General features: G+C 39.7%; 1 protein-coding gene across 1 annotated transcript in view; it reads left to right on the forward strand.

Moving 5' to 3' along the window:
- IQANK1 (IQ motif and ankyrin repeat containing 1) overlaps positions 1 to 3205 on the forward strand; it is a 71610-nt gene extending 68405 nt beyond the window's left edge. Inside the window, exons 13-17 of the mRNA XM_007488681.2 lie at positions 1566 to 1674; positions 1884 to 1977; positions 2148 to 2282; positions 2615 to 2743; positions 2973 to 3205. Coding sequence (XP_007488743.2) covers positions 1566 to 1674; positions 1884 to 1977; positions 2148 to 2282; positions 2615 to 2743; positions 2973 to 3147 — 642 coding nt within the window. The 3' untranslated portion in view covers positions 3148 to 3205. The remainder of the gene's footprint in view (positions 1 to 1565; positions 1675 to 1883; positions 1978 to 2147; positions 2283 to 2614; positions 2744 to 2972) is intronic.
- The last annotated feature ends 10704 nt before the right edge of the window (positions 3206 to 13909 follow it).

Raw genomic sequence — 13909 nt, forward strand, 5'->3', positions numbered from 1 at the left:
TTTGTTTTCTAGTAATTACTAGGTTTTACTTACTTTACCTTGCTAACTACCATTTTATCTCCCACTCCTTAATCTTATTCTTTCTCTTGTGATCTTCTCTAACTAAAGTCTAAAGTATAATCAAAACCTGATGAATGTTCTCCTTCAAATTCCTCAATTTATCCCAAATTTCTACTTCTCAAAATCAATCCCTGGCCTTCTTTACAAGTCCAATTACCTTCACAATTTCTTTCTCCTTATTCAGCTCAAGCCTTTTTATCTAATTCCTTCTCAGACAACTTTCTTACAGAGCATCTGAGAGTAGAATCTGTCCCTTTTGAATTTCATCTTATTTGATTAGGCCTAGTGTTTTAATATTTTGAGATTTTTGGGGGTGCTGACTCTGTAATCCAGGGTGCTACTTTTCCCTCTAAGCATCATATTTTATTTGTAAATATGATCATTGTGCCTTCACCTGATCATTGGCAAACATGCTGAATAGCATATGGTTGAATATATATAGCCTTAGGGTACTCCACTAGATATCTTCCAAGTTAACATTGAACTATCTATGACTACTCTTTGGATCCTATCATTCACCTAGTTCCAAATTCATCTAATTATACTATCATTCAGCCTATCTATCTCCATAAAGATATTACGGAAGATTTTGTCATAAATGTCCAGGAATACTGTGTTTATCATTTACCTCATCAACTAGTATAATAAACCGATTAAAAAAGAAAATTAGTCTAGCAATCTTGTTCTTGATGAAACCATGCTAGATCTTAATGATCATTGTTTTCCTTTCTAAATATTCACAAACTGTCCCTTTTAAGATTGTGTAAGAAATCAGAGTTCATGCTAATCAGTCTACAATTTGAGGAATCTACCACTTCCATTGAAAGTCAGAACATTTGCCCTTTTCCAATCCTTCCCATTCTCCAGTTTTTCAAAGTTCACTGACAGTGGTTCAATAATCACATCTTCCAGTACCTTAGGAGGCCTGGCTCTAAACTAATTGAGGATGGCTAGATTTCTCTTAACATCTCATTTATTTTGTGTTTTGGTTCCCCATTGATTATATTTCTCTTTCCCAGTATGAAGATCATTCTGGTTGGCAGAGAAAACAGAAGCAAAATAACAGCTGACTCATTCTACATTCTCTTCATTGTCTTTCCACACCCCACACCCCTCAAGCTGTTGTCCTATTTCTTCTCTGATCACTCTTTGTCCCACAGAGGATCACAGGTGATGGATAGCCACTTCAGTAAGTCAGAAGGCCCAGGGTTAGGGGGTCGTACACCTGGAAAGTCAACCCAGATGATAACAAGAAGTGATATTTGCAGATAATACTCTGAAGGTCACAGTATGGGCAGTCACTGCAGGGGGATTCAGAGGAAGGTCAAATGTTGTCATATTGGGGAATTCATTGTGCAACCATTTTATCTTGAGTGTCACAGAAAGTTACAATGGAGGGCTAGGGATTTGGTAGAAGAATAGGCCAGGGTAAATATGGGCAGGTTTGGGGATTACTGAGTCAAGGGAGTTTGGGGGCTAGGAATCATAGATATCACAAATCTTAGGCCATCAAAGATGCTGAGGCTGTGGTGGATGAGATGCGGCTAGCAGCAGAGAAAGCAGAAGAGAAGCTGGCCCTGGCTCGACTGGAGCTGAGAGAGCAAACTCAGCAGGGTAGGTACCTGAGCCTTAGACACTTGGATATCAGGCCCTTGGCTGAGCTGGCCCTTTGGCTCTCCCACTGACCCCATCAGGATGGATTGGGGGGGGGGGGCGGGGGGGCGCGTGGTGTGGATTGGGAATCTGAGGCCTTTGGAGAGAATGATGGCATGGAGGAGGGTGTTGAATGCCAATGCCTTTGGGTCTCCAAATCATTCCCACAGGGGAAGAAGAACTGCCAGGGCTGAAGTGTTCAGTGGCTGAACTCCATGATGTATTGCTCAAGGATGTGGGTGATCGGATCAAGGCTGATGGGCGGTCAGTGCAGAGGGGACAATGAGCCTTGAGTGTTGTGATGATGAGAAGGGTTTGGGGAGTTGGGAAGTTATTTTAACTGAAAGGAGGTTAGTATGACTCGGTGATAGGGGATGGAGAACAAGGTTAAAGGCCCATCAAAGTCACAGATGTGTTGTCAATGGCCTCCCCAGGTGGCCTCTGGTTATTGATCCCTCAGGTCAGGCAGCCACATTCCTTCGCTACCAGGATACCAACTACCTGGACACCCTCAACCCAGCCCATTTGCAGCCTCAAAGTTTGCGCCTGGCACTGCTTGGGGCCATCAGGTATGGGGAGAGGAAGCCCAAATCCATCTGTCTTCATACATGTATGCCCATACATAAGCCTGTCTAGATTTAAAAAAAAAAAAAAAGCTTCCCAGAGCAACATCTCTAAGGCTTGAATAATCCCTTTCCCACTTTGATTCTGGCCTCACCCCAACAACCAGACCCTTTTAGTTTTTTTGGCATTCATCCTGATATCCCTTCTCAATGGGTACCCTATTCCCTCTTCATCTCTCCTCTTTCCTCCTGACACTGGACCTCCTAGGCAGATAGGTCCCAGGGTAAGGTGTAGAGGAGACACCCATGACATCTCCCACTCTGGTGCTGGCATCTAGGTATGGAAAACCCCTGGTGTTTGATATGCGTGAGATTGACATGTTTGAGACAGTGAAAAAGGAGCTAAATTATATCCAACGTAACCTGGCTGAGGACCTTCTCTCCAAGAAACTGCTAGAAAATGACAGGTATGGAGGAGGAGGAGACTTGGGGAGGTTATGATGGGGAACCACAGGGGACAATCCTTCTGCAGATGCTTGCCTATGCTGGTAACCTCCCTTCCTGACCTTGTTGGCCCCAGCAGCTCCCTAACCCAACTGACCATCCTTGTCCTCACTGACCCCTTTTTGACCCCAGTGACACCACCTCCCCCCACTCCACTGACCAGCCCTGACCCCACTGACCCCTTACCTCCAGATTCTTGGCCCTACTTCGCCCAGAGGATGGGCCTGAGTATGACCGTACCCAGTTCCAGATCTCTAGGATCATTCACTTCAAGCTCTTCTTCCTGACAAAGGCCCGAATACCACCAGAGTCCCAGCTGCAGGCCCTGCTTCCCATCCAGGTGCTACTTCCCCGGGAACGATTCTAGGCAACTTGGCAACAAGAAGGGGCAGGGTGGTACTGGACAATAAACTGTGTGTGCAGGCCTCGGGCCCCATCCATGGCTGAGATTGGGGGGAAGAGGAGAGTCACAGTAAGGAGAAGGATGGAAGATGCATGGATTAGGATATGTGTGTTATGGGTGTGTGTGTGTGTGGTGTGTGTGTGGTACTATGTATATATGTCTGTGACAGAATGGAGCAGGGGAGTATGGTGTCACAGCCTGTTCCTGGGCTTATTTTGGGAAGAGAGGGCATTGCGTTTGGGTCAGTGTCCAAAGCTTTTATGGGTATATCTATTTGGTGGGGCAGGGGAAGAAGACACTGTGTCTATGTAATAGATTATTGGCAGCTCGCTTATACCTTGCCTTCAGTTACAAGGATCAAGTTGTTTTCTTTCTTGATTTCCTACCCCAGGAAATCCTCACCCAGCTACTAGCAAGACAGGACAAGGACAGACATACTAAAGATGATGGTAGCCTTAAGAATCTTTTCTGATTTGACTGTTGAGTAAAGTCAAAGGAACAGAGCTGCAGACCCTACTGTGACTCACAGATAGCCCTAGGACAGAGCCCCCACCCCTGATCTCTCTATCCCTTCCACCCAACCCATAGTTCTGGTAGCACCAGGATAAATCAATCACGCATGTAGAGCTTTGGGTTACGAGCTTATCCAGGATGTCATAAGGGGTCACAGCACCAATCTTGAAATAGAGTTTGAAACTCTAACATGTTTCTGAGGACAGGAATACAGAACATTTCATTGCTGATCCACAAAAGGAGGTGTCATTGAGCCATTAGAAAGAGTCATAAATTCTGAGTTGCAAGGAAAGAAGTTAGATCATCTAGTTTGACTCCCTCATTTTATAACTGGAGAAAATTGGGCCTAGAGAGGGAGAGATTTGCTCAGTAATAGGCCTAGAAGGAGAAGGCTCAAAACCAAGACCCCTGACTAAACCTGGTTTTCTTTTTATTCTTACACTAAAACAGAGCATCTCATTTTCAGTTTCCTCATCCATAAAATGAAAGGGATAACCTCTGGGGGAGCCTTCTGGTCCTAAATCTATTAATTTATTGTAGTGTCAATAGTAGCTTTTCTTGCCTTCTTGGGATGGGTTGGTTAGTACTCACCCAACCAATCCAACATGAAATCAATACTAGAATAGAATTGATTTGATAGTCTCACAGCAAACATCATTTACTACATAAAATGCTCTGCCATCACTAGAAATACTTTTATCAAGGGAAAAAGCAGTTGAATGGACTAGGAACACAGGGCTCAGCAAAAGATTAGATTTATGCCATTGAGATGTGGGAAAGACAGGCTACCATGAAGAAGACTGGATCTTGACTGTTGGATATGTTGTTTAGTCATGTACAACTCTGCATGCCCCCTTTTGGGATTTTCTTGGCAAGGATACTAGAGTGGTTTGACATTTCCTTCTCTAGCTCATTTCCAGATGCAGAAATTAAATAAACTGGGTTAAGTGACTTGCCCAGGGCTATACAGTTAGGAAGTTGCTGAAGCCATATTTTAACTTAGGAAGATGAGTCTTCCTGATTCCAGGACCAGCACTCTATTCACCATGCCACCTAGCTGCCTAGATGCAAGAACTTTGGAGCAGAGTCCCTGTTGGCCTGAGCCAAATTGCCACTCTTTTGAGAGGCACCGGAGATACAAGGACAAGAACAAACTAGTTCCTGCCTTCAAAGAGTTCACATTCACTTTGGGTGATAACTTATATACAGATAAGTAAATGCAACATAATTTGGGGAGGAAGAAAATACTTGTAGGGATCAGGAAAGGTTTTGCCTAAGAAAAAGGTATCTGAGCTGAACTTTGAAGGAAGCCAAGGATTCTGAGAGCTGATATGAAGGATGGATTGGAGAGGGAAACAACTAGAAACAAGACCACCAATTAGAAAGCTATAGCAATAGTCCTACTGAGAGAAGAAAAGGAACAGAGGCAGGCAGGTGGCTGAAAGAGCAGAGAGGAGATGTGAAGAATATTGAGGTAGAATACAAACTAACTGAGCAAATGTGGGGCTGAGAAGGGGAGTCCCTCCTATGCAAAGCAAAGAATGGGTAACTAGAAGGAAGATGGTTCATTATCAAGAGCCACTAAGCTGTAGCTGTGATAAATAGGAGGGAGGTGATCAGTCTTTTCCAGTCTTGGAGGGGGATTCAGAATTTTAATTAAGCAAATGAGACATGGCAAGACAATAGCCTTTAGGGAATATACACGTTCCCCTACTCACCTCCTCCCCAAACTATTATTGTCTTAGGATCCACTAGTAGTAGAAGCATAGTTTCCTTAAGGAAAACAGTAGTCCCAACATACTCTGCCTCAGTCAGACCACTTCTGGAATATTAATTTTATTTCTGGTATTGTATTTAGAATCATAATTTTTAGAGTTGTAAAGGAACTTAGAGTTCATCTAGTCTAACTCTCATTTTATAGATGAAGAAACTGAGTCTTAGAAAAATTCATTGACATGCCCAAAGTTGCATAGGTAGTAACAGAAGTAGAATTTGAACTCAGGTTTTTTTTTACTCTGAAACTAGTGATCCTTTCACTGCACATATCGCATTTTCAAGAACATTGCCAGACTGGAGAAAGTACAACCAGGATGGTGAGAGGACTAGAGACCACACACTCTACAAAGATTGCTTGAAGGAAGGAAATGTTTAGCCTGGAGACTTGAAGGCAACATGAAACTATCCTGAAGTATTTGAAGGGTAGTCATGTGGGAGAGAGATGAGTCTTATTCTGCTTGGACCACAGTGAAGAGAACTAGGAATAATAGCTGAAAGTTTTAGTCAGATTTAGACTTTATATAAAGAATAACTTTCCAACAAGTTATCCAAAGTGGAATAGAATGCTTTGGTTGGTAATAGGTTCTCTTATACTGGAGATAATAACTGAAGAAGAAAAAAAAGTGAAACAGTTTATGGGGTCTAGAACTGATGATTTCCTAAGTGTAGGAATTTTGGCCTGATCATAGAAGCCCACATTGCTTCCCTTGGTGAAACCTGCCCTGTTCTTGGGGTCCTCACTTTTGAATCTTCAGCCTCCTTCCCTGCCCTGCCATATTCTCCCACTAGAGGGCTTCTACTTACCATATGGCCACTACTACCACCCACACTAGTACTCTAGAGCTCTATCTACCCACTACTGGTTCTGTTTCCCTACTTTCTCCCATCCTATGAGAGCTGGTAATGTGATTAACCTGCTAGTAGGACTGAAATCGATTATCTGGCCATCCAGTAAGCTACTCCCCCTCTCCTCAATTGCTTTCAAGTCCATAAACTGCTCTACTTGGTCCCCAGGGTTTAATAGTGGTCTAGAGATATGCTCTAGAATATACCCCACCTCAATTACCAAAAAACAGGAGATTCTTCATCTCTTCGAGTCCCTTTCCAATTTTGGACTCATCCCTAATGAAAATGTGAAAATTCATCTAATAACCAGGTGGCTTATTAAAATGGTCAACCCTAAGTAGCTTAGAAACTCAAACTGTATGAGGCTTTCAAATTACTTGCAGGATGGCCCTTTGGATTTATTTCCTTTCCCACCCCCATCCCCCTATTCCTTAGTTAATAAAGCTGTCAGGGGAAGGAGAAAACGTAATGCAAAAGAGAAGGGATTTGGCAAGTTTTAGAACTTGAAATTCTCTCTGCAAACACTGATGGAAGCACCAACTGGAGTCAATTTGTTATCTCATCATGGTTATTTCATGTCAATCTCAAATCCTATTGCACTGTGTCCCATATCTGCCTCTTCTTCCCACCTACTACAGGTCCATAGTTCCCAAGGTCTTTACATGGGTTCTCAGAGTACTCTTAAGAATGAATTCAATTCTTGCCACCACTCCTAGCTGCTACTGGGCATCAAAGGTCCCTCTAATTCAGGATTCAGAAACAAAATCCAAAATGGAATTCAAATGGATTTCTGCCTCCAATACACAAAACTCATGGTAGAGAGTCAAGGACTGAAGTACTCTGTGAAATATATACTGTTTTCCCTAAACTACCTTAGCCACTTTTTGAAGGGCTTAGAAAAACCTAGTTACATATGACTTTTTCCTGCAGCAAGGGAAGGGAGGTTTCAAGAGAAACTTTCATTCCACCTAAGCCACAGGAGCACAGAGAAATATCTTGTGCTATGGGAGAAATGGAAGATACATAAGATACTATCCTCAATAAGCTTGCAATCTAACACGGGAGAGAGGGGGCAATACAAAATACACCTGTAATAGGAAAGTTTGCCTCTGCCTTTAATAGAAGCTTGTCACAGAGCAGCTTTGGTTTGCTCATAATTCCAACATTAATGAGGCAATTGCTAATAAAAAGAATTCTCTGGGAATTGTAAACTGGTCCATCCATTTTGGATGGCAATTTGTAACTATGCCCAAAGAGCTATAAAACTATATATACCTTTTGACCCAGCAATAGCATATGTATCCCAAAGAGATCAAAAGAAAAGGAGAAGGATTTATATGTACAAAAATAGAGCAGCAAAAATATAGATGGCAAAATTGGAAATCAAGGGCATGATCATCAATTGGGAAATGTCTGAACAAGTTGTGGCATGTGACTGGGATAGAGTACTATTGTGCTGTGGGAAATGATGAAGGGGAGTATGGTTTTAGGAAAACGTGGCAAGACCTATATGAACTGATGCAAAGTGAAGTGAGAAGAACCAGGAGATCACTGTGCACAGTAACAACAATGTCATAATTACTAAAAAAAAATATCTTGACTGATCCATCATGTTCCCAGCCCTTCTAGTCAATCAGAATTGGGGGGTGGAGGTGAGGTACCACTTAGTCTTTCATGTAGGCAAGCCACATGACCACCTGTACAGGAAGTATTACATCTAAAACCCTACCTGTCCCACCTGTATAAAGTCTCATGTGCTTGGGGAGGAATGGAGCTGCTTAGGCTCACCTGCTGATGGGAGCCTATCAAAATTTGTCCATCTAATTACAAAAGTTTTGTTATAAAAAACTGACCCACCTTGAAATCAGAGCTGATCTCCAATAATCACCCATCAACATATTGCTACCTTCACATTTTTAATAAATTAATTTCGTTATCCTGAGTTTTGCCTCATTAATTAGGGTAAATACCCAAAAAGGGAAAGAATTTTTCAACATGATCATACTGTGAAAGACTTGGCTACTCTGATCAATATAATGATCTCAGGCAACTCCAAAGGACTCAGTGAAAAAATGTTATCCAATTCCAGAGAGGTGATGAATTCTGAATGAAAACTGAAATATAATTTTCTTATTTTACTTTTTTTGCTTTTTAAAAATATGACTAATGTGGAAAAATATTTTGTATGATTTCACATGTATGTTGCATTTTGTTCACCTTTTGAGTTGGTGGGAATTTAGACCTCAAAATTTAAAAAGAAAAGAATGTTTAAATAATTTTTAAAGAAATCTTTTTTTTAAAATTCAAAGACATTTTATTTTCTCAATTACATGTAATAATTTCTAAGATACGTTTTCCAAAATTATAAGATCCAAATTTTCTCTCTCCTTTTCCCTTCCCCTTCTAAGAGACAGTAAGCAATTTAATCTGGGTTATACACATCATGCAACACGTACTTGCATATTGGTCATTGTTGTAAGAGAATTCTCATAAACAAAACCCCAAAAATAAAATCGCAAACTACTTTGATCTGTATTATCTGACTCCAACAGTTCTTTCTCTGGAGATGGATAGCATTATTTTGTCATAAATCCTTCAGAATTGTTCCAGATTATTGTATTTGTGAGAATTAAAATTAATATACAATGACTCAAGTATTATATTAATAAGATTTATTAAAATAAAACTAGAGTAAAACCTTCCTAACTCGACCACGATCTTGAGGGAAAAGAACAAGAGGGAAGAGTTTCAGAAAACATAACCAATCATGAAACCACGCAACATGAGGACACAGGGAAAGGGATGCTGGGAGATACAGAAGGAATTCTGAGGAACATAGTCCAGGAGTTCAAGATTTCCAACTATACATCCCCCCATGATCCTTTTGGGAGACCAGTCTCCCCAAAAGGTTCATGGAAACATAACTAACAAATTACAATAATTTGTGGATAAAAGGAAAAGAGAACAAAACCAAAGATTGCTAGACTGACAAAAAACCAGTTTGGAGACGGTCCCCTTTGGCAAAAGAGTATACATTCAAAACAAACACATTCAACCCCCAAATTTCAATTTAGTACATCCCAAAGTTCACTCTAGATTTTCTGGTACAGTGTGTGGTCGCTGCAGGCATCTTCACAGTGCTTTGTCCAAATAGGTTTGCCTTCTGGATTCTGGGAGGTAGTCTCTTGCTTATCTTAAAATTACTCTCAAAAGAATTTAAACTTTGCATTATAAGATAATACAGTCCCCCCTGCGGATGATCGTGACAAACAAAGGGATCACTCAGGGATGCATGGCTGAGTTATGAGATATATGAATCAATTGGCAAAAGAAATCAAAAACATTAAAAATTCCAAATAAAATGAAAAATAACTTGTGGATGAAATACAAAATGTCTTATGACTAAAAAATCTAAAGGACAAACAAACCTATAACAGGTTCTTGAATCAGGGTCCAATTAAAATGATTTAAGCAATTATGCACTTACTCAACCAGTAGCCAGGACTACAGAAAGTTTGATGCACTATGAAAGACAATTGTGAGAGCAAGATAGGAGCCAAAGTGAGATGCTTGATATAATGTGGGGCTCAGAGAAGTCTTGCCTCTGACATATATCAAATAGCTCAACTTTGAACCCCAAACAATTTCAAGTTCTCTTGTCTTGGCTAAAAATTTTATCAATCCCATTGGGATTGGTTGTGGTCGCTTTGACCTTGTGCTCGATAAGCACTATACAGGTAGTTTTGTACTGTTTTGGCACTGTGCAGTGACTCTTTTTGTATTCCCTTCTCCAGGAATCAGAATCATTAAAGTCCCATAATTTTAAAACAATTAATGGCATCATTTTTATCTAAAGATTTTTGGATATACATTGACAGGGCAAATGTATTTTAAACATATTACTACAAAATCTAAAAAGTTAAAGAAAAATCTCAATACTATTGATGTACTTCAAATATAAAAAGAGAAAAAAATACTTTATTGCACATGCAAGAAAAGCAATAATAAAAAAGTTTTGAAAATCAAAAATATATAGCTTACAATAAGTGACACACTATGTCAGCCAAGGAGAGGTAGAATACAAAGGTTCCTCACCAAAAATGAGATCCAATTCCTTTTTTAACTTGGCCATGAACCACTGTGTGAGTGCAAAAGATTTTCACAAATTAACAGAGGTATAAAGCAGTAGTACAGTAGAAACTATAAAGGATAATTTTAGCATTATGACCTAAAATATATTAATTATTTGGTCACCATGGATATCCTAAATAAAAAAAAATACCCAAGTCAGCTGGAAATTTATGGTGATTTAATTAATATAATGGAAAGAAATTAAGAAGGGAGAAGGAAAGGGTGTAAGATTTCTCCCGCCTAGCTTGTGCCAGGGGGAAGATTAGAGGCTCTAGGAAGGTAAGGTTTTGGAGAGTAAAGGAGGAAGGAATCAGCCTGAACTCCAAGAGGGCTTAGCCAAGATGTATAAACCTGAATTAGCTCAAGGGAAAACTCACCACCAAAACCCAGACAAATAACTGCCACCATGCCAAGATGCTCAGCATGCTGCCAGACAGAGCCACCTCTCAGAGGAAAGAGTGAAGAGAGGAAGTGATGTGCCCTATATAGATGGATTTATGTCACTTTCCTGCATCTCATCTGTACCAATGTTAGCTTATCTTGACTTAGGACAGCCCAGGGGTCTATCAGCTGTTTCTGCACATGTCTGTTGAAGGTCATCTTCTTAGATACTTAATCCTTGAGTATGGGTGCAGACATTCCTGACCTTGTTAAACTAAATAGGATGGAACAATGTAGAGTTCCCAAGACCTGATTCTGTTACACCAAGTATCTCCATTGTTACAAATTGGGAAATAGCTAAATTAAATCTTCTAAAGTATGGTCTGAGTAGGGTGGAATAGTTTTAAAATTCATAATACTACACATTTAAAGAAAGTACCAAAATGCTAAAATTCACAAAAGCCCAGTTAATGACAATAGTAAACAAATACACTATTGTATAGGATTCACATGAGTTGCTGTATATAGCCACTTGCTGTATGGCATTTTAAAAACCTTAGAAGCTAATGGTTATTTGTCATTAGTTTTTACAGGTGTAGCAAATCTTTCAACCTTGTCAAAGATATATATTTTTTAAAAACCCTTACCTTCTGTCTTGGAGCCAATTGGCTCCAAAGCAGAAGAGTGGTAAGGGCTAGGCAATGGAGGTCAAGTGACTTGCCCAGGGTCACCCAGCTGGGAAGTGTCTGAGGCCAGATTTGAACCTAGGACCTCCCGTCTCTAGACCTGACTCTCAATCCACTGAGCTACCCACCTGCCCCTCAAAAGATATTTTTAACAAAGTCTATTACTGCCATTATTCTAAAATTTGACAGAAGACCCTAGAAAAAACACAAACCTCTATACTGCTTAAGAAAACCTTTTGGGGTCTAAAATGTCACTAAGAAATCTAGATTATTCTGGTGGAAGTAGATTAAACTGAAGAGTAAAAAAAATGCAGAAGCTTACTTTGGCTTCATGTTTACATACAACTTTTATGGCAGGAACTTCTATTTTGTGGTCTACCTTTTAATTCAACATTCATATATATATATATATATATATATATATATATATATATATATATGTACATATAATCCATTTGGAAGCTAATAGTTATGTAAAAGTCATTTCTGAAGACCCCTTAAAATTAAATTATTAGCTCATTAAATTCTCTAAAGGTTGTATACAAGTTGTAATCATTTTATAATGAGGTCTATCCATCATCATCTATGTGACAATATAACAAAGGCAAAAAGGGGAAAAAGGCTGTTTAGGCAACACGTGACTTGAATGGATAAGGTAACAAGGTTTGGGCTTTTAAAACGATATTTTGTTCTTCAGTACAGTCATAGGGGAAAGGTACAAATAAAAATCATGTAACAGAATGTATCTAATAGGCAAAACAGTAGCTTAAAATGTTTTGTTTTGTTTTGTTCCAATTCCAATAGACTTCTTCACTATTAAGGAGGGGAAGTAAAACTCAAAAGGTTAACATCAATAAACTTCCAGATCTCTTTTAATGTTCCTTCCCCTACCCCAGTATTTATCACCCATTTGCATTTCTTTTGTTACCCCTCTTAAGTTCCTCATACAAGCACTGGGCAGAATCTCCATTCTGCATGTTGAGAATATTTAAGATTTTCAAAACTTTGTCAAAATATTCCAGTTTGGTCTGGAATTCAAGCAGCCTAGTTTGCTGCTGCATATTCTTAAGGAGAGTAATAAGGTGGGAAATCTCCAATGAAAACAACTTCCAGTAAAAGAATTAAGCAGATCCAAACTGTACTTTTTAGCTCTACCAACTCAAACTGTTGTATCAGAGTTTTAAGCATGCTTCCTAATAGCATTATTCATCAAAAAATAATAATAATAACAGAATGGAAAAGAATTATCTTGGAGGCATGGGAAAGTATTGTTCTTTCACCTCCTCCCTAGGGGCAAAACTTCAAGGGAAAATAATATCATATTTGCATATGAGAGAAAGAGTATTCCTGGATGGGTCAAGAGAAAAACTCAGGTTTATTCCCCATAATTCTGACTTTAAATCCACTGATTTCAGGCTAACTGCCCTCCCTGTTATGTTGGGTTGTTGAGTGGAAAGAAAAAAGATGGCAGAGGAGTCCCCTTCCTTTGAAAAAATCCTGAGTTGCAAGCCAGGAGTCTAGGATCACCTTAAGAAATCCGCTTAGAGACTAGAAGAGAGTGGGGCTGAATGGCACTTTTTTTTTCTTTTCCACACTGTGTTCCCCTTCTAAAAATGGCTAGGACAGGTTAGAAACCAATGTGGTGGGGGGAGGGGGAGGGAGGAAAGGGATTTATACTTCACACACTTCTTAAGAAACTCCCAAGTTGTGTGTTGAAAAGACACAGCACAGGCTCACAGCAGGGCAAGTGGAGGCTGAGCAGTCTGCGCTCAGGGGTGGTGGAAGCAGCAGGGCTGGGAGAGCAAGCAAGAAGTGGCAGCAGCAGCAAAAGCACAGGCGGCAACAGAAGCAGGACAGGAGCGGGGGCAGAAAATGCAGCTGCAAAATTTATCTATTCTATCTTAAAAAATATTTGAGAATTGTTACTTTGTGGTCATCAAATTGTGAGAATTAAAATTAATTTACCATAATTCTAGTATTATATTCATAAAATTTATTAAAATAAAAAAAAAACTAGAGTAAAACCTGCCTAACTAGACCATGATCTTGAGGAAGAAGAGCAAGAGGGTGGAATTTCAGAAAACTTATAGCCAATCATGTAACCATGCAATATGAAGACACAGGGAAAGGGATGCTGGAAGATACAGAAGGAATTCTGGGGAACGTAGTCCAATAGTTCAAGATTTTCCAACTATACATATTGCTGAGAATAACTGTCTTTCACAACTGATCATCATTCAATATTGCTGTTTACTGTGAACAATGTTTTCCTGGTTCTTTTTGTTTCACATTGCATCAGTTCATGTAGATCTTTCCGGTTTTTTTTTTTAATCATCCTGCTTATTATAGCAAGAAGAATACACTTGACAGCAACTGCAAGGTGCTTTCTTCCA

This window comes from Monodelphis domestica, chromosome 3 (assembly GCF_027887165.1).
Source record: "Monodelphis domestica isolate mMonDom1 chromosome 3, mMonDom1.pri, whole genome shotgun sequence".
Lineage (NCBI taxonomy): Eukaryota > Metazoa > Chordata > Mammalia > Didelphimorphia > Didelphidae > Monodelphis > Monodelphis domestica.